General features: G+C 41.6%; 1 protein-coding gene across 3 annotated transcripts in view; it reads left to right on the forward strand.

Annotated features, from left to right (window-relative positions):
- Nucleotides 1-21,458, forward strand: part of STRIP2 (striatin interacting protein 2) — a 43,251-nt gene that overhangs the window by 13,323 nt on the left and 8,470 nt on the right. For all 3 annotated transcript variants that reach the window (XR_008550853.1, XR_008550854.1, XM_037513059.2), the window contains exons 10-20: nt 468-703; nt 986-1,051; nt 1,727-1,790; nt 2,522-2,593; nt 5,360-5,434; nt 6,105-6,202; nt 6,652-6,778; nt 9,096-9,196; nt 11,371-11,437; nt 20,045-20,149; nt 20,981-21,185. Coding sequence is in view for 1 of the 3 variants with exons in the window: in XM_037513059.2 (XP_037368956.1) it covers nt 468-703; nt 986-1,051; nt 1,727-1,790; nt 2,522-2,593; nt 5,360-5,434; nt 6,105-6,202; nt 6,652-6,778; nt 9,096-9,196; nt 11,371-11,437; nt 20,045-20,149; nt 20,981-21,185 (1,216 nt within the window). In the remaining 2 variants the exon portion in view is untranslated. The remainder of the gene's footprint in view (nt 1-467; nt 704-985; nt 1,052-1,726; nt 1,791-2,521; nt 2,594-5,359; nt 5,435-6,104; nt 6,203-6,651; nt 6,779-9,095; nt 9,197-11,370; nt 11,438-20,044; nt 20,150-20,980; nt 21,186-21,458) is intronic.

Genomic DNA, 21,458 nt, shown 5'->3' on the forward strand with positions numbered 1-21,458 from the left:
ATTTTTTTTTTTTCTTTCTGTGACAAGATTTAAATTCCAAGCTTGCTTCCCTCTGCTTAGCAGCAAGCCTCTGCCCTCCTCTTCCTCACTCAGCCAGCTGGTGTATGCTCACAGAAGGCAAACTAACTGAATGTTCACCTAAGCAGAGCATAATTAGGAAGAAAAGTGCTAGCAAGAAAAAAAAAAAAGGCATCAGTGCTTTTTGAAAGCTAGGTAATTATGACTTTGGGATTAGATATGCTCTGTTCCCCAGCCATTGGCCTGGTTGCCTGAGAGCTGCTTGTCCTGGCATTGGGCCTGGTGGGTCTTTAAAGTTGAGCTGAGGAAGGGGATAATCTCACAAGAGCTAGGTTGTTACTCATTGTTCCTTGGAGTCTGGCATCCTGAGGGTAGGGAATGGCCTCAGATAAGAATGTTCAAGGTGAGATCGCTGCACACCTCCCCTCCTCTTCTCTACCGCCCTCCAGCAACTCCTCACTAAGCAGGACAGTCTGGACATCTACAATGAAAGAGATCTCTTTAAGACTGAGGAACCCGCCACAGAGGAGGAAGAGGAGTCTGCTGGTGATGGAGAAAGAGCTTTGGATGGAGAGTTAGACCTGCTAGAGCAGGACCCTTTGGTGCCACCTCCACCATCTCAGGCACCCCTCTGTGCTGAACGGGTGGCCTTTCCCAAGGGCCTACCCTGGGCTCCAAAGGTCAGGTAGGTTTGATAGCCCCAGGGACCTTAAGTTTTGGGGTTTCAGTCATTGAAGGCTCAGGGTGCTGTGTTGTGTGTACTCAAAGCTCAATAAGCTGGGCTGTGAGTCAGAACCCCTAAGTTCCCTCTGTTGGTGGCTGTCTTCCCCCATTGCTCCAACCCTCCCCCATTGCTCCAACTCTCCCCCACTGCTCCATTGAAAGGGTGAGAACCCAGAAAGGTTCACTCTCTCAAGGTTTGCTTTTCTGCCCTTCTTTGGAATTCATCTCTCCACTATCCTCTCAGACAGAAGGACATTGAACACTTCTTGGAGATAAGCAGGAACAAGTTCATCGGCTTCACTCTGGGCCAGTAAGTGATTGGATGGTCAGAAATGGCTATAGAGTGTTTCTTGGGGCACCAGAGGAGCAGGTGGCTCTGAGTGAGGCGTTGCCTGTTAGTCACTGTCCAACTTAGAGCCACCAGGCTGCGGGTAACTCCCAGTGACTACTTTGGGCTCTTCCCATAGAATCTTCCCTTCCAGTTTCCGAAAAGAACTATGTTTCAGCTGAAGAACTCTAATGTTCTGATCAACAAGTCATTTACCTCTTGGATTTCAGTTCCCTCCTGAGAGTGTTGGATAAGATGGTCCCTAGGGGCCCTTCCTGCTCTAATGTGTCAAAGTTCTGTGAAGAAGACATGGCCAGACCCAGTCTTCCCCATTCTCCATCCTCCTGAATCTTTCCCACTGACCTCTCAAAGCCTCCCAAGAAGGCTTACTGGTGTTTCACTGTCAAAAATAAAAAGGGCTGCATGCCCTCGAAAGTAGGAACCTATCATCTCCAGACAAAATGAGTTCCCAAAAGACTACAAAAATTCTAAATTTCAGGAACACATTTTTGTGTCCTGAGGCAATGATGGGAAACCTGGAAGCTTGCAAAGAAAGGCCAGATGCTGAAAATAGCGTGGCCCATGTACCCTAGGGAGTATTGGTAGTTATCTCTACTTGTGTGAAACTTACGAGCTGGTATTTCTCCCACTTCACAGGGATACAGATACCTTGGTTGGATTACCCAGGCCTATCCATGAGAGTGTGAAGACCCTAAAGCAGGTAACCAGGGTGGGCTCTAAGTCTTTAGGAATAGAAAACCATTAAGGCCAGTTGGATTACCCGGGTCCTAGGTACTGGTGGGACTCTTACCAGACACATTATAAACCTACTGTTCTGCGTTTCTACTGTGGGCAATTTGGCCAAAGAAAAAAATCAGGTCTCTCTCTACTTACCCAATTTCTTACATTCAGATAGATGAAAAGTTCTCCTTCTTCCTCTCATTCTGTTGCCCCAGTCCCCACCACCCTACCACTTCCCATTCCTTGCTTCCTTTTTCTCACATCTGTACAAGGCCATTGATTTGTACAGGCTCAGTGTTAAATAGCAGTTTGCTCTACATCTAAAGTATTGGCCAGACCTTGACCCCTTCCCCACCTTATCATCCTCACTACACACACACATGCAATTGCAGCAAAATTCTCAGGGCAGTGGCCCAGATGCAAGGGCCTGCTTTTAGCTTCCGCTTGCACTTTGGTTGAAGGTAAATATTTAAGTATTTGCTGCTCTTACACAAATATGGAAACATGGAATAAACAAACAATGTATAGGAAGCATTTTATTTATGTTAATGATGCAATGGTGAATAAGACTCCTGCCTTTAAAGAGTCTATATCTTGTTCAGGGCGAGAGACTCATAGACAGACATATCCTTGTTGGTGGAGAAGTTAAGCAGCAGTAGGTCCATATGTAATTGCAACCCTCAACCCTTTATTGACGCCTTGTCTTCCCAGCACAAGTACATCTCCATCGCAGACGTTCAGATCAAGAATGAGGAGGAGCTGGAGAAGTGCCCAATGTCTCTGGTAAGTCAAGGAGCCCCTACACAGGAGGAAGGCAGAGGAAATCTGTCTGTAGTGCTGTCACAGAGCATGTGTGCATGCTGTTGGCTTCTACAGTGTGCCAGGCAAGACAAGCCTCCTGGCTTTCATGAAACATTAAAATTGGAGCTATATAAATGAATGAGGAATTGGCAGACTATCAGAGGATGGGAACTACAATAAAGAATAGGATGACATGATAGAGGCATTTATCATGTTGTAGACTACTTTAGATTGGGCAGTCAAGAGAGGTAGACCTCTGGAAAGGTGGCAAGCCAACATCTGAAATACAAGGAGCTAGCCATCAGGGCATCACAGGAAAGAGGATTCCAAGCAGAGGAAATAGCCTTAACAAGGTGAGAGCAAGCTCAGAGTGTTAGAGGTAGAGAATGCAGGCAGACCAGTGTGGCAAGGTGTAGAAAGTGGAGTCCGAGAAGTGGCCTTGGACCCCATCACAGAACCTATAAGCAAAGATAGGGAACTTGAAGTTGATTATTGGTACAAAAGGAAGTCTTTTGAATTTTTAAATAGGGAATGACATGATCTGATTTATCTTTTAAAAAAGCAGCCTCTGTAGTGTGGGTTTGATTCCCGGCCAGCCAGGGAGATACCCACATGGCGAGGCAGACCTCTCCTGTCATGCCCACTGGTCCTCTCAGCAGTGTATTTCACTCAGCCTGCCTGTTCTGCACCCCGCTCCCTCTCTGGTGAATCCTCTCACCCTCCCACGCCTCTGGCCTATACCCCAGCTCTTGTATAAAAATAAATAAATCTTAAAAAAAAAAAAAAAAAGCCATTAGTTACTTGTAAAGACTGGACCAAGAAGGAGTGAACACAGGAAGATCAGTTAGGAATTCTAGTAATAATCAAAGTAAGAGATGATGGTGATGATGGGTAGTAATTGTAAAGATAGGGAGAAGGTTCTGTTTTTGATGCACAGCTGACAAGATTTGCGGTTTATGTAGATAAAGAGGCAAAGTGGAATAAAAAATAAATGCCATTTACCAAGATAGGGAATTCTGTTTTATCAGGAATTCTATGTTGATCATATTGTTTTATTTGTGTATTTTTAATAATTGTTTTTAAATGATATTTATTTTTAGCATAGAAGAACTGGGGTGTAGGCCAGAGGTGCAGGGAGACAGAGTGGGGAGCAGAACAGGTGGACTGACTGAAATATACTGCTAAGGGGAGCAGTAGGCAAGATAGGAGAGGCCTGCTGTGCCATATGTGGGTTAGCTCCCTCACTAGGGATTGAACTCAGGCCATAGCTCTGAGACTTAACCCCTAGACCACTGGGGAGTCCCATTATCATATTAAGTCTTAGATATCCATAAAATACCCATGCCATCAAACAATTAAATGCATGGATCTAGAGTTCTGGAGAGAGAAGAATGACCTTGAGAAGTAAATTTCGGAATTGTTGGCCTACAAACAATTTAAAAAGCCATAGAACTGGCCAAGATAGAGAATAGGTTGCAATGCAGGGCAAAGCCTTGGGACACACCAATATTTTGAGGTGGGATGTGTTAGGAAAGAGTAAGAAAAAATTGAAGTGGGAGAAAATTTTGATTACAATACCATAAAAGTTAAAAAAAAAAGTCTTTCATGAAGAAAGGTGTGATCACTTGTGTCAAATGGTGCAGATTAAATGGAGAGAAACTGGTAGATTTGCTGTTGAGAAGATAAGGGTGTGTCTGTCTGATTGCTTCTAATTTCTCCATGAAGTGTAAGGCAGGGCCAGCAGCTATGGAGGGGCTGTGGGACAAAGGGATAGGTATGAGAAGAGAGAAGTACGAAATAGGTCTTTTTGAATATGGGAAGGCAAACATGCAAAGACTGCCAGGCTTTACTGAATGTCCATTTAAGACGTGTTCATTTAAGCAGTAGCTGAGTTGTGTGGGATGGAAGGGGCCTGCTTACTTCTTCCTACCTTAGGGTCTAATAGAGTCACCCTTGCCCTGTATTAGAAAGACTCTGGGGGAAGAATGACTACCTAGGCCAAAGATGACAGGGGTCTGAGTCGGCTTTTTAACCAGAGGCCCCTTCCTTCACACCCTGATAAAAAGCTTAAGTGGGGTCACCAAAAGGACAAAAGTTGTGCATGAAGTGGCTGGGCAGGAGGAGGAAGGAATATACTAGGGGCTAATGGAAAAGGAAATAAAATCATTTCCATCTAAAAGCTTCCAATGCATTCTCCTTCCTGCCTCTTTGGGCCAGCTCCCATCTTATTCCTCTCTTGAGTCACCTACCTGTCTTTCCTGGCTTCAGAGCATTCTAGAGCTCTTAGAGAGCCTCAGAGTGACGCTGTGGAAATACGTATGTATGGTGTTTGTTCCAGTGTCCAGGCATACCTATAGCCTAGGTTAAACCCAGGTGTGTCCAGCAAAGCAGTGGTCTGAGCCAACTCCTTGGTGGGAGTTCTGACTTGCATTCTAGCATGTGACATGGAAAGAAGAATTGTGCATTGATTCCAGATGATGGAAAATCAGAATCATAGATTGTCAGGACTAGAAGAGCCCTCAGAGGTCAATTGGGCAGCTCACTGATCTATAGAAGATGAAATTAGAACCCAGAACGGGAAAATAACTTATTCAAGGTGAAAGAATGAATCATTTACACAATTGGAATGGGAACCTAGGCGTGATTCACAGCTCAGTGCTCTTTTCATGTCACCTTTCACAACCAAGTGTAAGTAGCTTTGGTCAATTGGAAAATGGTCTGGTCAAACTTTGTGTTTCTCTGCCACAGGGGGAAGAAGTCGTGCCAGAGACACCATGTGAAATCCTCTACCAGGGCATGCTGTATAGCCTCCCTCAGTACATGGTAAGGAGTTGTCTAGGCCTGCCTCTTCTGCTATAAGAAACAGACAGATGAAAGGCATTTCAAGCTGAGCTGTCCATTATTCAGTTTGTTTCCTGAATCTTTGCTTCTCAGGCAGGGCATTCTCTAACACAGTAAGATTTCTGGGCTTTCTACAAGGGCTTCCTCCAAAGGGGCTGTTCCCCAAGTTCTTTGGGAGGCATGGGAAATATGGTGGGGTCTCTGCAGGATGCATTGGGGGCCCTCCCCCTAAGTGCATGAGATGTATCATGTCCTAGATAACCTCAGGCTTATCGTGGTGAGGCTGCTGATGATCTGGGTTGGAAAAAGAAGAGGGGTAGGGTGAGGGGAGTCGAGGTCTTGCTTACATGTTTCTCATCTTATTTCTAGACATTGCTCCTCTCACCCTGCTCCTTCCATCTTCCTCTTTGGGGGAAAAAAAAACAATCTTAAAGCAGTACAGGCCATATGCTCCCTTCTGGATCCTTACTTTGCCTCACAGACAAGCTTCTCAGAACTGGGCACCTGTTTGTCCCTCTGGGGTGATTTGGTCATTGAGGGAAGAACTAAAGAGGAAGGCTTTAAGATACTACTTTTAGGCTGTTGAGGTGTGGAAAAACAGTCTTGTTGAGTGCATGGATAGGGATGGATTTCTTCATTTTCTGCTTCCCAGATTGCTCTACTTAAGATTCTGCTGGCTGCAGCCCCTACCTCCAAGGCTAAGACAGACTCTATCAACATCCTGGCAGATGTCTTGCCTGAGGAGATGCCGTGAGTGCTTCAACTGGGACAGCTATTAAACATTAACGATCTTGTCTGCAGGGTCTTGCTAGTCTCCACACAACCTTGTTAACTCAGAGATTGCCTCCAAAGAGACCTCCCCTCCCCCACCAGCAGCCCCTTTCCACTGGTGCTCTCTGCTGTGCTCTTTTCAGCTCAGGACTGAGGGTCTGGAGGGTGACATCCATGCCAATGACTGGCTGCCCAGGTATGTGGTTGAACATTGCTAAGGGATGAACTTGCCAAAAGAGAGAACGAAAGCAAAGAGAACTTTTCTTTAAACAGGCTCATAAGTGGGAATCCTGGAGGTTGCCTTAGTACAGAGGTTCAAGTTTCCCAAATCTGGCTCTTGTGTAGATTGTATCTGATCCAAGTACCAGCTCCTTGTAGACCTCCCTCTAAAGTCACCTCTGCATTGACTTTTCCTCTCCCCATTGCAGCATCACTGTTCTCCAGAGCATGAAGTTGGGCATCGATGTGAACAGGCACAAGGAGATCATTGTAAAGAGTATCTCTGCCCTGCTTTTGCTACTCCTCAAACACTTTAAACTGAACCATGTCTACCAGGTGAGCAGCTAAGAGCACTTATTCACAGGTCTTGTGTGTTCTCCAGACCCTGTCTACCAAAGGAGGGATGCAAGGATCCCTGTAGTCCAGCTGAGCATTTTTTAGCCTTTTCTTGGTCTCAGAGAGTCTAGATAACTACTGCACAAGCTTGAAGTAGAGGTATGGAATGGGACATGGGAATGGTCCTAGAAAGGAACAGATGTCTGTGTCCTTTATCCCCAGGTTATATGTTGGAATCTTTGACCTCTTGGAAATATGCTTAGCTAGTTTTGAAACAGTGAAAGTCAGAATTCAAGCATTCCACCAAAAAAGAGAGGTTAGGGAGAGTATGTTGAGTATAATTTTCTTTAAATGAAGCACTTTTATAATATTGAGATCGAATTCTGAATAAAGCACAGTTCTGGCTTTTAAAGGCTTTGAAGTCTTGTAAAGGATACAGTTATATAAATAGTTATGGGGTGATAAGTGCTATGATACAGGTAAACACTGGCTGCTATGGAAACACCTAATCTGACCTGAGTTAGAGAAGAGGTGACTTCTAACCTGAATCCTAATGAAACAGATGTTAGCCAGGATATGGGAGTTGTCAGAAAAGGAAGCGTATCAAGCAGAAAAGCTAATTTGTGAAAGTGCAGAGGGGAGAGAGCATTTCCTTTGGAAACTGATTGTTTCCTGGAGTTCCGCCAAGGGAGATGGGGGAGGCCCAGTGATACATGAAGCAGGGAGCAGATCATAATTCATGTGAGTGCACCTATAATGTGCCAGGGACTCGCAACCTTGTGTGGGAGCTCGTTTAATTCTCAACCCTATGAAACAAGTGGTATCCCAGTGTTATAGAAGAGGAAACTGAGGCTAAGTAAGGTTAATTTGCTTCCCCATGAACTCATCGTTTGCAGACTGAGCAGTTTGGACTTGGTCTGGTAGCATTGCCAAGATCTAGGGGAGTGGACGGATGTTCTCTGTGGTGAGTACATGGAAAGAAAAGGGAGACTTCTCATCCCTTCACAGAGACTGCCCCATTTTCCTTCCTAAAAAGTCAGAATCATACTTAGTAGAAGAGTAGTAGGTCCTTGAAATTCAGGGAGGATGCTCCTTCAGGGTATATGTCCATGGAAGCTTCAATTGTACAGCCAGGGTATTTCTCCACTTTTAGTATGTTGAAAGACATCGCTGGGTATATTGGGGTGTTCTTGGTGCTGGCATGTCTGCTGAGCAGTAGCAGGTCTAGGAGTGGTAAGGGTGGGTGGGAGGTAGCATTCCCATTAGAAAAAACAGGGGACTGTGAGTGTGCACTCCTGTCTGCTCCTGGCAAGCAGCATGTGGATCAACAGCCTGACAGGTGGATGGCTTCATGGGCCTTGCCAGTGTGTATCAGTTTCAGTGAGTCCTGACAAGACCACAGTCACATCTCAAATTGAAACAAGTTTTCCATCACTTCACTTAATAGTGGGTCTTCCTTGGCTTCTCCATCTGGAGATTTGGAAAATACCCTGGGTCAGCTGCCAGTGAGAATGTTTGAGCAGCATACGCTGACAACCAACCTCTAATCACACGCCAGGAGCAGAGGGTAGGTTATCTTGCCACCATGGCTACTTCTGGGTGATCAGGAAGAGCTATGGGATATAATATCCAATCCTCTTCTTTTTCAACCCAGTTTCTGCACTGTCCCAAGTGACACAACTCCATGGCATTGGCCCACTAGGTCTTCCTGGACACAAATCCCATCCAGATTCAAAACAGCAAAATGGAGCCCCTGTGTTCTGGTGTTTCATCCATCAAAGAGATCTGGGATTGAACGGCTCTTGTTGATTCTGCCGTTAAGATACTGATACTCCTAAGTTCTGGGAATATCGCAATGAACAGACTCAGGCTGGAGCCCACATTCCGGTGGCTCAGTTGGTTCCTGTGTGTGCTTTCCATCCTGACTGAGTGATGCCAGCAGTTGCTGGGAGTAAGATGCACCTGTCCCTATTATATCAATCACAGTTGAAATACTATGACCCAGAGGTTTGGTATGGAGAACAGCTCCCTCAGGGAGTCTTCCTTTCCTGTTGAGCTTAGGAATAAATCTCACAGCAATTTTATTTATCTGCAGTGGGATTTTCTTTCTGACTTGTTTGTATTTCATGCTTTTGGTTCCTTTCCATGTAGAATGGACTGGCTGAAGATGATTCTCTCCATTTTCCAAACAGGAAAACTGATAAGTGGATATTCTTAGGAATGGATATGAGATTTGTACTTGACTCTCTTTTTTTCATACATGCCTTCTGTTCTCCCCCGAATAAAAAGCCCTTTCTGCTTCAATCTTTCAATTTAGTTTGAATATGTATCACAACATTTGGTATTTGCCAACTGCATTCCATTGATCTTGAAGTTCTTCAATCAAAATATCTTGTCTTACATCACTGCCAAAAACAGGTATGGACTTAATATTTTAATAGCTCTTGATTTTAAAGGGTTATTTTGGGAAGATTGAGAAAATTACATTGTCCCTGAACCTTTCCATTTGCCTGGTGTCCCTTGACACTTCTGTTTCACAGTTAAATTTGATTTTCTTGAATTGTTAGCTGATGGGGGAGGAGGGGTAGATGGCTTGACCTCGCCACAGAGGTATTCATATCTTAATAGTTTTGAAAAATGTCATGACCCAAAGAAATGAAACTACAATGATGAAATCTCAACCCAATGACCCACCCATCTGAGGGCACCGATGTGTATCAGTCAGCCCACTTGGTTATAAGTAACTGAAACTAGCTGCACCTGGCTTACGCAAAATGGGGAGTTTTTTTAGAAACGGGAGGTATGTCATCTTGAGGAACCTAGGTTGGGGATGCAGCTCTTGGCCCTGGTCTGTAGAATAGGGGGTCCAGGAAGCCCTCCACCTCCATCTCCAAGCATCTACCCCAGTTTCTTCTCTCACAAATAGCTTTGTCTGCTTCTCAAACCGCTTGGTGACTTTGACCACATGAGCTAAACATGTCCCAGTGCCACTTCAGAAACCGAATTGACTCTCAATCCCTGTTTCACATCCCTGGGTTGCTTATTCTCTGGATCAACTTGTGTTGGGAGTACAGGAACTGAATACACCTCCTATACCTGTGGACCTGGAAGGGGACATACAGTCACTAAGTGCCCCTCAGGTTTGAAAGAGTGGTCATGCCAGAGTACACCTTTTGGTCAGGTTGACCAGGACAAGAGGTCTTCTTGTGGTCTTACAGCTTACCTATCAGCATTATGATCCCTGTGTTTCCCACCAGAGCACAGCAACTTATTGCAGAGTGCCCTATTGGCACTTACAATCTGGATAGTCTAGATTCTTGTTTATTTTATGCCCCCTTAGGCTAGAATTCAATTCACTGAAATAGGAAGGAATCCATCTTTGCTTTCCCCATTTTTGGACACCGACTTTGCCATGGGGCTTTGTCAGTCGGAGGTGGGTAGATTAGTGAATAAACCAGCCAAGAATGATTAGCCTAATGGGGTAGTATAGAACTGGCTATCCTGGGAGAATCCAGAAGAGTGAATCCAGAGGACAGCATTAAAGGTACATGCATTTCCCTCTCCTCTCCTACCCTGGTTATCTTTGTGGTGTGTGTTTTTTTGTTTTGTTTTGTTTTGGGGTTTTTGTTTTTGGACAAAGGTAAACATTTATAGCCTGTTATGGTATTATGTTTTGCTTAGATAGAAGTTTTGACTTATGATCGGTAGCGACCGGTCCAAGGAACCCCTTACTATTTATAGCACTCCTTTGCCAACATTCTTTATCCATTTTCTGCTGCACTAGTTGAAAACCTTATGGAATTTCAGAACCATAGGAGCATTAGAGATTAGCTTGTCCAAATTCTGCATTGTACCAATAAAGAAAAGAGGAAACAAAAAAAGTTGACATTTGTTGTGTGACTGTGTTCCTGTCATAGTGTGATACTTTATTTGCCCTACTGACTCATGCATTCCTGGGCTCATTACAGAACCTCTAGTTCCCAGTAGTTCCCCCTCTGCTGGTTTTGGGGGCAGATGCTGTTACCATTCTCAAGCTACTAACTTGGCTTTGCTGCAGGAAACTGCCTTTGTCTCGAACTTCCTTTAGGAGTATCTTCTGTGAGCACTCCCCAGAGCTTCTAGCTTTTACGAACATCTGGTGAGAGACACAGGAGAGGTCTTCATTTCATTCTCATATCCACACATTATTATTAAGTGGGATAAGCTCGGGCAGCATCTCTGAGAGCACAGTTATATTCACACACATATGCATACACTTAAATGTAGAAAAACAAATGCACACATGTTTACATATTCCTTTTAAGAAGGGAGGAGAACTAAGGAGAAAGGTGACTACAGAAATCTTTCCGCTCTCTTTTGCAATCTGCCAGATAGGGAGCAACCTGGAAGAACTCTGTTGTTTCTCTCATGATTGTGAGGAGACTAGAACTGGAGTTGCCTGGTGCCAGAACTTCTATTTCAGCTGAGGTCACTTAACAATTTGGGGACTAGAAGTGGCTTGCTGCAGAGAAATAATTCCTGCTCTTTCAGATACAGCCATTTCCTGCCATTGCCATTTACCTAAAACTTGTCCTTTTCTCTGTATTTTACAGCATCTCAGTCCTGGATTACCCTGGGTGTACCATCCAGGATTTGCCAGAGCTTACTACAGAGAGTCTGGTAAGCAGATGGGGATTTGGTAGCCTTTGAAATTGCCAGGTGGTAGAGGCTGGCATTTGCTCTTCCATTTCTTCTCCAGCCCCACAATGCACTACTGGGAGTCTCAGATCAATAAAGGCATATAAGCAGGAACACAGAGGCAGTAAGGCTTTAGAGCTGCTGACCCAGTTGAGAAAGATTTGAAAAAGCTGAGTGTAGCATTTTATAAAGAAGAAAAAAGGGTCAGCGGAAAACACGGAGAAGGAGTTTAGAAAGATAATGAGAATGAAATTGAGTATGAACATCTGTGCTAAATGGTAGGAGAATCTTTTCTGGTCTAACCCAAATGATTATGTGTCTTCTTTGCACTGTGCTACAGGCAATTCATTTCTCTCTGCCATATAGTTATAAAACCTAGGAGTGTGTACTTCAGAAAATACCTTGCCTATGTCTCTCTAAGGCAAAAGTCAGTATCACTAGAGAAGGATGATCTAGAAAGTTCCTCATCCTGGAAAAACCTCTAGATAAATGAAAGTCCCTCATGGTTATTCTGAATTCTATGAAAGTGACTGAGCAACAGCATATTGAATATCAGGTATCTACCTCATTGTGTATTGTTCCTTATATATACCTCAGTCCATACCCTCCCCCTGTTGTAATTGTTTATCTCTCTCCACTTGACTCTAAACTCCTTGGATAAGATGGTATCAGCTTCATTTTTATATTCCTGGAATCTAGCACCATGCTTGGCACATGGAAGGCACTGAATGATCGGATCATGGCATCCATGTGTGCCACAGCCCTTTGACCCCTGACCTTACTGCAAAAGATCTCATAAGAAAAATATATTATGCAAAAATAGAATGGTGGCTTCTTTGGTACAGGTTTTATGAGACCATATGGTTTTTGACTGAGGGCACCTGGAAGACATTTGATCCAACTCACTATTTTAAAGATGGGAAATCTGGGCCTCCCTGATGGCCTAGGGGTTAAGTCTCAGCACTATCACCATATGGCCTGAGTTCTATCCCCAGCCAGGGAGCTGACCCACACATGGCCCAGCAGACCTCTCCTGTCTCACCCACTGCTCCCCTTAACAGTGTATTTCAGTAAATCCACCTGCTCTACTCCCACTCTGTCTCTGATGAATCCTCTTACCTCCCCACACCCCCCATACCTCTGGCCTATGCCCCAGTTCTTTTATGCTAAAAAAAATAAAGATGAGAAACCTGAGAGCCCAATGTTGCAGTAACTTGTCCCAATCTACTCATACATGGCAAATTCTGAATTAGAGAAGGACCCATGCCCTGAGCCATCAAGCCTAGCACCCTTTTTAGTGCTGGCACAGAGATTCCCTGTCTTATTTCGTTGTGATCTCAGCAACCTAGGGAGTTTCTTACCCCTGCGAAGAGGTAATAAGTGTCTAATCTTGTTTATGTACATGATGTTATTCAATCTTTGAAACAATTATGAGATTAGAGAAGTTAAATAATTGCCAGAACCTTACAGTTGAAAATAACAGAGCTGGGAGAGAGAGATGCATCCTTGTCATTCAGAGTTGGAATAAATTACCACAGAAACAGTTGTACATAGATAGCATTCAATTCTACTAGTGGGGTATTTCAAAACAAAGTCAGCTTTTATGAATACCTGAATCTATTCTTTGATACAATTTTTTCTCTATTCTTAATCCTATATGTAGGAATTACCGGGAACTATACTTTCCTGTCTATTCCAGTTGACCTTTTGGGATATGAGCATAAAGGGTTTGAAGTGATTGTTATGCCTCTTAGAAGACTTCATTATTATCCAAGAATAGATGAAAGCATGTGTCCTTAATTTAAAAATTCATGCTAGGGCCTCCTGTTCTTTCTCTGAAGCAACAGTGGCACCTCGTGGTTGCACGTGGTAACCTCTTTCTTTTTCTTTCTTTTTTTTTTTTTTGCTTGAACCTACAATATACACATTTCCTTGGGCCCAAACATGGACTTAAGTAACTAAGTTTACTCCAGGTAGATCCTCTATATAAAGGTTTGTTTATACAAACTGAGGGCTTCTGTATTGGGAAAAGACTAAGGTAATGAGTACGATTTATCTAAGGCTCAATGAATTAATGGTAAACACAGAAAATGTACTGGTTATTTAAGTGCATAGGATTTTCTTTAAACATCTCAAGTGTTTCCTGATTATAAAATTACTGTATACTTATTGCATAAAATTGCAGATTCATGGGAAAGAAAATAAAAATACCCTAATTATACTATCTACATACCATTCTTAATATTTTGCTGTATTTACCATATTTGTATTTGTTCTAATAGATATATGGATATATATTACTGTGGAAAAAAGCACTTTATGTATTTTTCAATTCATAGTAAAATTTAAATGTTTAGCATATGCTTTTTTAAAACATTCTTGAGAACATAATTTTTAATAACTATACTTTATATTTCACTACCAATTTTTAAGTGATTCTTTTCTACTATTGTTTCATTTATTTCTGTTTTCTCAGTATAACTCCAAAGTGAATGTCCTTACACGTGAATCTTTGATTGTATCTCTGATTATTTCCTAGAAGCGAAATTATTGGGCAGAAGTCTTCATTCATATTTTCTCAGTTTTCTGAAATTAAATTGAATCCAACTTCATTTGGAGCTGCAGTTGCAAATTTAGGGGACATGAAATAAAGGCAAAATTAATGATACTTTAATTTCTAAAATCTTCCCATTTTATAAAAATATTTAGCTCTATAGTAGGCTGCCTTCTTCCACATACTGAACTTTCCCCTTCCCCTTGGTGTTTGAAAACATGTAGCTCCTGGAACTCCAAATGTTTATGTTCAAATTCAATCTTCTAGATAGGGAGAAACTTAAAATTAAATTCCAAACATAAGGGAAGGATGGAGAATGGATGTTTATGTTGAAGTTAGGTATGGTCTCTGGAAGGCAGTTGCAGAGAAGGCGAAGGCAGTGGGTATGGCCTCATCAAGTATTATGAAATGCTTGACATCTGTGTGGTTGTTTAGAGGTGTGGTTTAAAAAGTAGGGTGTACAAAATGATACTTTGGGGGATGAAATATATCTTTTATATGTATTAATATCCATTTTACTTTCTATATGTGTCTATTAGAATGCACATGTTATTACAGAATGCATTTATAATTTATTTAAGTAAACATACATATATTTGGGAGTATACACCAAAATTATTTACTGAAAGATATGTGCAATGAAAAGAAGTTTGGAAATCACTGCTTTAGAGTATGATAAAATAAGAGTTAAGAGTATAGGTCTGTTTTCTTTGTGGGCTTGTTTACCCTAAGAGAAATCATGCAGATTATACCTCATCCTCCTTTATTTTCCTACTTTACAGAGATTTGAGCCCCTAGAATGTGGGAAATTCCATGTAAATCTGTTGTCACTGCCGCAGAGCTAATCCAAAGTTCAAAATGCTGGCTTTTTCTTATAGAATGAGATTTTAAAACTACAGCGTCACGTGCAAAGAAAGGCTCATGTAGTCCTATAGATTAAAGATGAAAGAATGAGAATGTATGGATTTATAGAGTCACTGAGTACTGGAGTTAGAAGTTTCTTAATATCTCGCCTATCTCATCCTTTGCTGATCAGGAAACAGGTCAAGGGAGGAAATGTCATCCAAAGTCTTATAGCTAAGCTTTATAACCTTTTTTTTTTTTTTTAAGATTTGTTTATTTATTTATACAAGCACTGGGTACAGTCAGAAGTGCGGGAGGGTGAGAGAATTCACCAGAGCCAGAGCAGGTTGCAGAACAGGCAGAAGGACCGAAGTACACTGCTGAGGGGAGCAGCGGGCGCGGCAGGAGAGGTCTGCGCGCCATGTGGGACCCTCACCGGCGGCAGTGGATCGAACCGGTGCTGCAGAGACTGCGGGCAGCTTCACAGCCCAGCTCTCAACTGCTGCGCCACCGGGGAGGCCCTAAGCTTTATAACCTTTATAGCCAGAGCAATGGGTCAGAATTTGTATGACTGCAATTTGCAAAGAAATGTTTGGTATTGCCTTTAAATCTAGGGAAGTGAAATTATTAAGTTAATTTTTAATTGCAAATTTGGCTTTGTATTATATTTAGAAAGACCTGCAAAAATATATTCATGTCACTTAAACTTATATACTGATCCTTTCATATATCCTTATTCAATTTAGTTTTTACAACTTCCTAATCCAGGTAGCTCAGAAGGTTTTTTTGTTGCTTTGACTTTTGTTTTCTTTCTAGAATATAATCATTGTTGTATTAAAGTCTCCTAGAATTCCCTTCAAGAATTATTTAATCAGTGACTTGTGATCTTCTTAAATAAAATCTTTGTTTCAACACTCCATCATCACCATATAAATTCCATGAGGTATTTATACAGAGAAATGACCATGATAATTTCTTTTTAGCATTTAATCAATTTTCTTGTTAATTACTATTTCTGTAAAGAGTACTAGAGGTGATTAAAAACTCCAGAGTGATTTTTGACCTTCACATGCTAAGGTGCCTACCCAGGACACAGTTTGCTAACACTCTCCAAATGATTTTGAGATTTTTCTTTTCTTTCCTCCTTACCCTTTTACTCTGCTTAAGAATCATAATTATCTTTTATTATATCTAGACCTATGTCCTTCATCTAGCAATTACTTAAGTGTAAGAGATGCATACAATAAGGGAATTATTCCATAATGATACTGGAAAAGAAAATCTAAGCTAAAAATATGACTATTTGCATTCATGCGAACTGTAGTAAATACTTGAATCTAAAGAATCATCTACCCAAAAAAAGTCTATTAGTATAAATTTGCAATCAGTCAGCATTAAAATGCAGCAAATGTTTGCAAATAGGTTCCCAAAAAAAAGCAAGATTGACATGGAATGACAAACCTGTTGCCCATAGCAAAGAAGTAGACTAGTTTGAACTCTAGAAAAGATAGAGACCTGGTTGTGCCACCTCACTGTAAATGGTTTTGAGCAGGTTTCCTGTAGGCTCTAGGATTTTCATCTGTAGAGGAGAAGATGTTGGACCATTCAGGGAGCATGAGCTTTCCTTGAACTATAAAATTCTCCTAGGTTCATTTTATTTTTTTATTTATTTTTTTTTTTTTATAGAGGCATGTTTATTTATTTATTTGTTTTGTTTGTTCTGTTTACACATGCACTGGGTACAGTCAGAAGCGCGGGAGGGTGAGAGAATTCACCAGAGCCAGAGCGGGGAGCAGAGCAGGCAGAAGGACCGAAGTACACTGCTGAGGGGAGCAGCGGGCGGCAGGAGGGGTCTGCGTGCCATGTGGGACCCTCCTCAGGTGGCCGGGGAGCAGCCGGGGATCGAACCGGCGCCGCAGAGGCCGCGGGCAGCTTCGTAACCCAGCGCTCAACCGCTGCGCCACCGGGGAGGCCCCTCCTAGGTTCATTTTAAAACAACCAAGTGAACATTAATAATTTCTGTTTCTCTGTGAAGAGCTGGTTTGCAATCTAAATGTAATAGTCATCACTAGGGACTTTAATAAAATGTTGGAAAAGTTTGAGTGCTTTAGATTTAACATTTAGCACCACTTCTTAAAGCCTCAGTCTGATTGTAGGCTGATCAAACTCAGTTAGATGCTCCCCTTAAAAAAGGGAAAACTTCTTGATGTTTTTCCTGGAAACTGTTATCTTGTGATTGTTTTAAGTAAGAATTGCAATAGCACATTAGAAAAAGCCTCTCTACCATTAGGCCGTCAAGAAACTGAGAAATCAAGTGTTCAAACCAAATTTCCTCTTAGGATTCACTTTGTGTGTCTAGGTTTCCAGAAGTACAACCAGCAGATGAACAGGCCTTAGAATTCAATGACTGCTGGACATCTAGGTTCAAGCCCTGATTTCTGCTGCCGCTTTCCATGTGACCTTAAACTAATTCCTTTCCTCTTTGGGCCTCAGTTTTTGGAACTGTGAATGACTGATTTGGACCAGAACAGCTGAATCTCTTCTAGTGCTCAGCTTCTAACCAATCTGATTTCCTCAGTCCAAAAGGAAGAAACACTCTGTTCTTTCCACAGTCATCTGAGATAATTATCCATGTAATTGGCGTAAGCCTGGGTTTTAATTTGACTTGGCTCACTCTTCTGGACCATGAATGAATCTTTGAGAACAGAACTCTTGTAGTGCCTGGAGATGCTCTGAAAGGGTAAGATGTGGTCCTTGAACTGTATGGTTAGACTCAAAGTATATGCAAGCAAACATTTGTGAGAGTAGAACATAAACAAATGTTTTCTTTTTTAACTTTAGCTGGTAGAAAGTAAGCAAATCGTACTTAGGCTAGTGTGAAGTACCAGACTAAATAGGAACAAGTGAATGTGGCCCCTTGCTACAGTTCACAAAATGTATCTTTCCACAGAAATTTACATCTTATTTAAATAATGAATCCTACTCCCCAAGCCCCCCCCCTCCACAAAAAAAAACAGAGAAAGTGACCTACAAATGAACATAAAAACAAAAGCCCCTTAAATCTGGCAAATCTGAAAAGGTACCCATGAAGGTAAAGTCCTGTGAGCAAAATAATTATTTATTTGGACAGGAATAAGGCAGAATGCTTTAGCAGGGCTCCATAGAGAGCCTGCTGCTAAGAAAACAGACAAGACCAGACTCCGCTGAGTGTGTCAGTGATCTGCGTATGTGCTTTCAGTGCCGACTTCAGGCAGCACCTGTGATTCAAGAAGTTGGGCTAATTATAGTTGTGTGTAGAAGTATAATCAGAAAGAAAGGTAAGAAAGGTCCTGGGTAGGTGAGACTAGCTTCAGGAGGGAACTGGGGTATCTCTCCCAAAACTCTGGAGACTAAGTTCCAAGTAAAAGGCAGTCACAATTGGTGTACTCTTACTTCACTTTAAGCTACCTGGAGAAGTCAAAATACATCACATAATTATTAAATAGTCAGAGCTAAAAGGACCTTAAAAAGTATCTAGTTCAACCTCTTATAGGAAACTGGGAAAATGTTTTGTCTAAGATCATACAGCCAGGTCCAAAGGCATAATCCAGGCGTCCTGGTGCCCACTCCAGTGCTATGCCTCTACTCCCATATTCTTTTGAGAATGCAAGGCTTTTATTTATTTATTTGATATTTAAAGAGCAGGTTTATTAGAAAAGGGATAGGATCGTAAAAGACACTTGCATAGACACAAGCGGGCAGGAAGAGCTGCCCAGAAAGAGACAGGTTTGCTAAGAGAGGCCTGCATGGTTGCAGGCAGGTGGCCTTGATGAGAGCTGCCTCCGCTGAGAGATGTTAGTGAAGAGAAGCCCCGGCATGGACAGGTCACAGGCAGGCAGGAGGCTGCTGCCCTGCAAAGGAAGAGGGTTGGTGAAAAGAGGCACCTGCATAGTCCCAGGTGGGCAGTGGAAGTGCTGCCGAGAGAATGCAAGGTTTTTAATCCCATTTCCATATTAGAAATTAGGATAGAGGAAGCTCACAATGGACATGTATTTACCTATCCCATGTGTTTCCCTTGCTTCTGTTTAAAAAATAAACATTTAAATCTGTCTTCTTTAGCCTTATAAGATGTAATGTCTATAGAACCTGATCTGTTTTACACACCCAGACCAGCTGATGCACCAGAGTGGAAACTCCCATCTAATTTTCCCTTAGAAGGAGTCAGATTGTTCTCCTGAGACTAGTTCTAAACACAGTATTGAATATTTACAGGAAGAACAATATTTCCAAAAAATTTCCCTGAAACATTTTGGCCTTTGGTTTTATTTTCTTTGTAGGAAAGGCTAGTACTCTCAAAAAGTGTTGGGTTCTCAATCCACATTTAGATATATGACTTTCTTGCTTCAAATTAATATGGGAAAAAAGAGGGTAATATTCCAGCTCACTTCTACATGTCTCCCATGCCTGCATTGTCTGATCCCATTGTAGATATGAGAAATTTCCAAGACATGAGTTTGGCCACCTGTGTGCTCATTTGTTTATATACCTTTTAACACCAACTTGTATGTACAGACCCCCAAATCCATAAAGACTCTTTATTTTTGTCCTTTAAAAATGTTCCTATTTGTTTTTAATCTGACATCCATCTGACGTGTCTGGTTGGGTTCTCAGATGCTATTAAGAAATGTATAAAAGAAACACCTGGTTAGGCTTAACTATCTGCCATTTTTCCTTCTATGCTGAAGAATTAAGCAATTTACTGTAATATGGTTTAATAAAGGAGGGTAGGGGCTGATAAAAGAAAAAAGTAAAACAACTCAACCGTAATGAATATCAGGCCTAGCCAACATCATTTGAAATCTACCAGAATAACTCCTAGCAGTTACAAATATAGCTTATATAAGTGAAAAGGATGTGGGGGTAAAATTTTATCAACTCTTCTGATCCAAAGCAGTAAGACTCCCACACACACACTTGTTTAAATCAATTTCTTGTGTTCATTTATCTTTCTAGTCAGGGCTTGCTCTGGGTACAGAGCTTTCTAGGATTGGCAGCTTTATGTGTCCAGAGGAAAGATAATGTATAATAATTTGAGGCCAAAAACTGGAAGGTGAGGATGTTGCATTTCATGTGAAAGGCCTCACCTAAACTGACCAACAGAAACTTCCAGACTTCAGTAGGAATGAGATAACAGTGGCTGTGCCTTATTATAGGAAGCTGGAGACAACAACCAGTTTTGCTGGAGGAACCTCTTTTCCTGCATCAACCTCCTGAGGCTGCTCAATAAACTGACCAAATGGAAGCATTCTAGAACCATGGTGAGTGGGGTTTTAGATAATGGAAGTGTCCAGCTGACTGAATTTTTTAAATTAGTAAATATTTGTGAACTTTCTGTTTTTCATATACTATGGAAAGCTACTGAGTGCTACATAAAGCTTAGCACCTCCTAATTCTAGGCACCAGCACATTTCTTTTCAAGGTAATGGATAATGGACCCTACCTCAAGGCAACCCCAGTAGGGAAGTTAGCATTATTATTTGGATTATAGTCATGCATCCAAATTATGCAAGCCTAAGATTATTTATTGCTTTGTATGACTTTCGTGGTTAGGTTTGTAATCATGAAATATTGGAAACAACCTGCTACTCACTAATATGGGACCAACTGGTTAAATATATTCTCATTAAAGGGTATTATACATCCATTAAAAAGAATGAGGTAGTTAAGTTCTATACTGATATGGAAAAATTTTCAAAATATATTTTTAGATAGAAAGCAAGGTATCAAACAATGTGACTGGATATGTGGTTGGCTATCATTTGTATTAAAACTAAAAGTAATATATGGACACACAGAGTTGTTCCAGAATTGTTTCTTATAAGAAATTGTAAGAGTGGAAATGGATATGTGCAAAGATTTCTTTGCACTTTGAATAGTACAAATTTTCAATTGTGAAATACAAATCAAGTAATTTCTCTATGCTCTTGAAAACTAAATCTAAGTGGAGCCTGGACCATAAAGTCCCAAAAACTCCTTGAGGGATTCTGAGGCCAGACAGCTTTGGCTAATTTGTCTGTGAGTTAGAAACTCCAAGAAATTTTAGAACTTTATCTCCCTTTCTTCATTCCAATCCCTCTTTCAATGAGCAGATGTTGGTGGTATTTAAATCAGCTCCAATCTTAAAGCGGGCCCTCAAGGTCAAGCAGGCAATGCTACAACTTTATGTCCTGAAACTACTAAAGATACAGACCAAGTACCTGGGACGCCAGTGGAGGAAAAGCAACATGAAAACCATGTCAGCCATTTACCAGAAAGTGCGCCACCGTATGAATGATGATTGGGCTTATGGGAATGGTGAGTATTCTCAAAAACCTTTGACTTCCAGGAGTTCCCTGGGGTTTAAACAAAATTAAACATTTATCTCTACTCTTCTGTTATGAATTATTACATATCTTGGCTGAAAAAATAAGTGATTATAGGTCAGGTGCTGCACTAAATTCCAGCATTCCAGCATGTACCCTATCCTGTGCAAACTATGAAATCCATTTTATAAAACAGGCAAATAGAGGGATAATTATCCCCTTTCCAAACATTCCTTTAAATAACAGATTTCTTGGGCCCCCCATT

The sequence above is a fragment of the Talpa occidentalis genome, unplaced genomic scaffold (genome assembly GCF_014898055.3).
Source record: "Talpa occidentalis isolate TD23 unplaced genomic scaffold, MPIMG_talOcc4v2.1, whole genome shotgun sequence".
Taxonomy (NCBI): domain Eukaryota; kingdom Metazoa; phylum Chordata; class Mammalia; order Eulipotyphla; family Talpidae; genus Talpa; species Talpa occidentalis.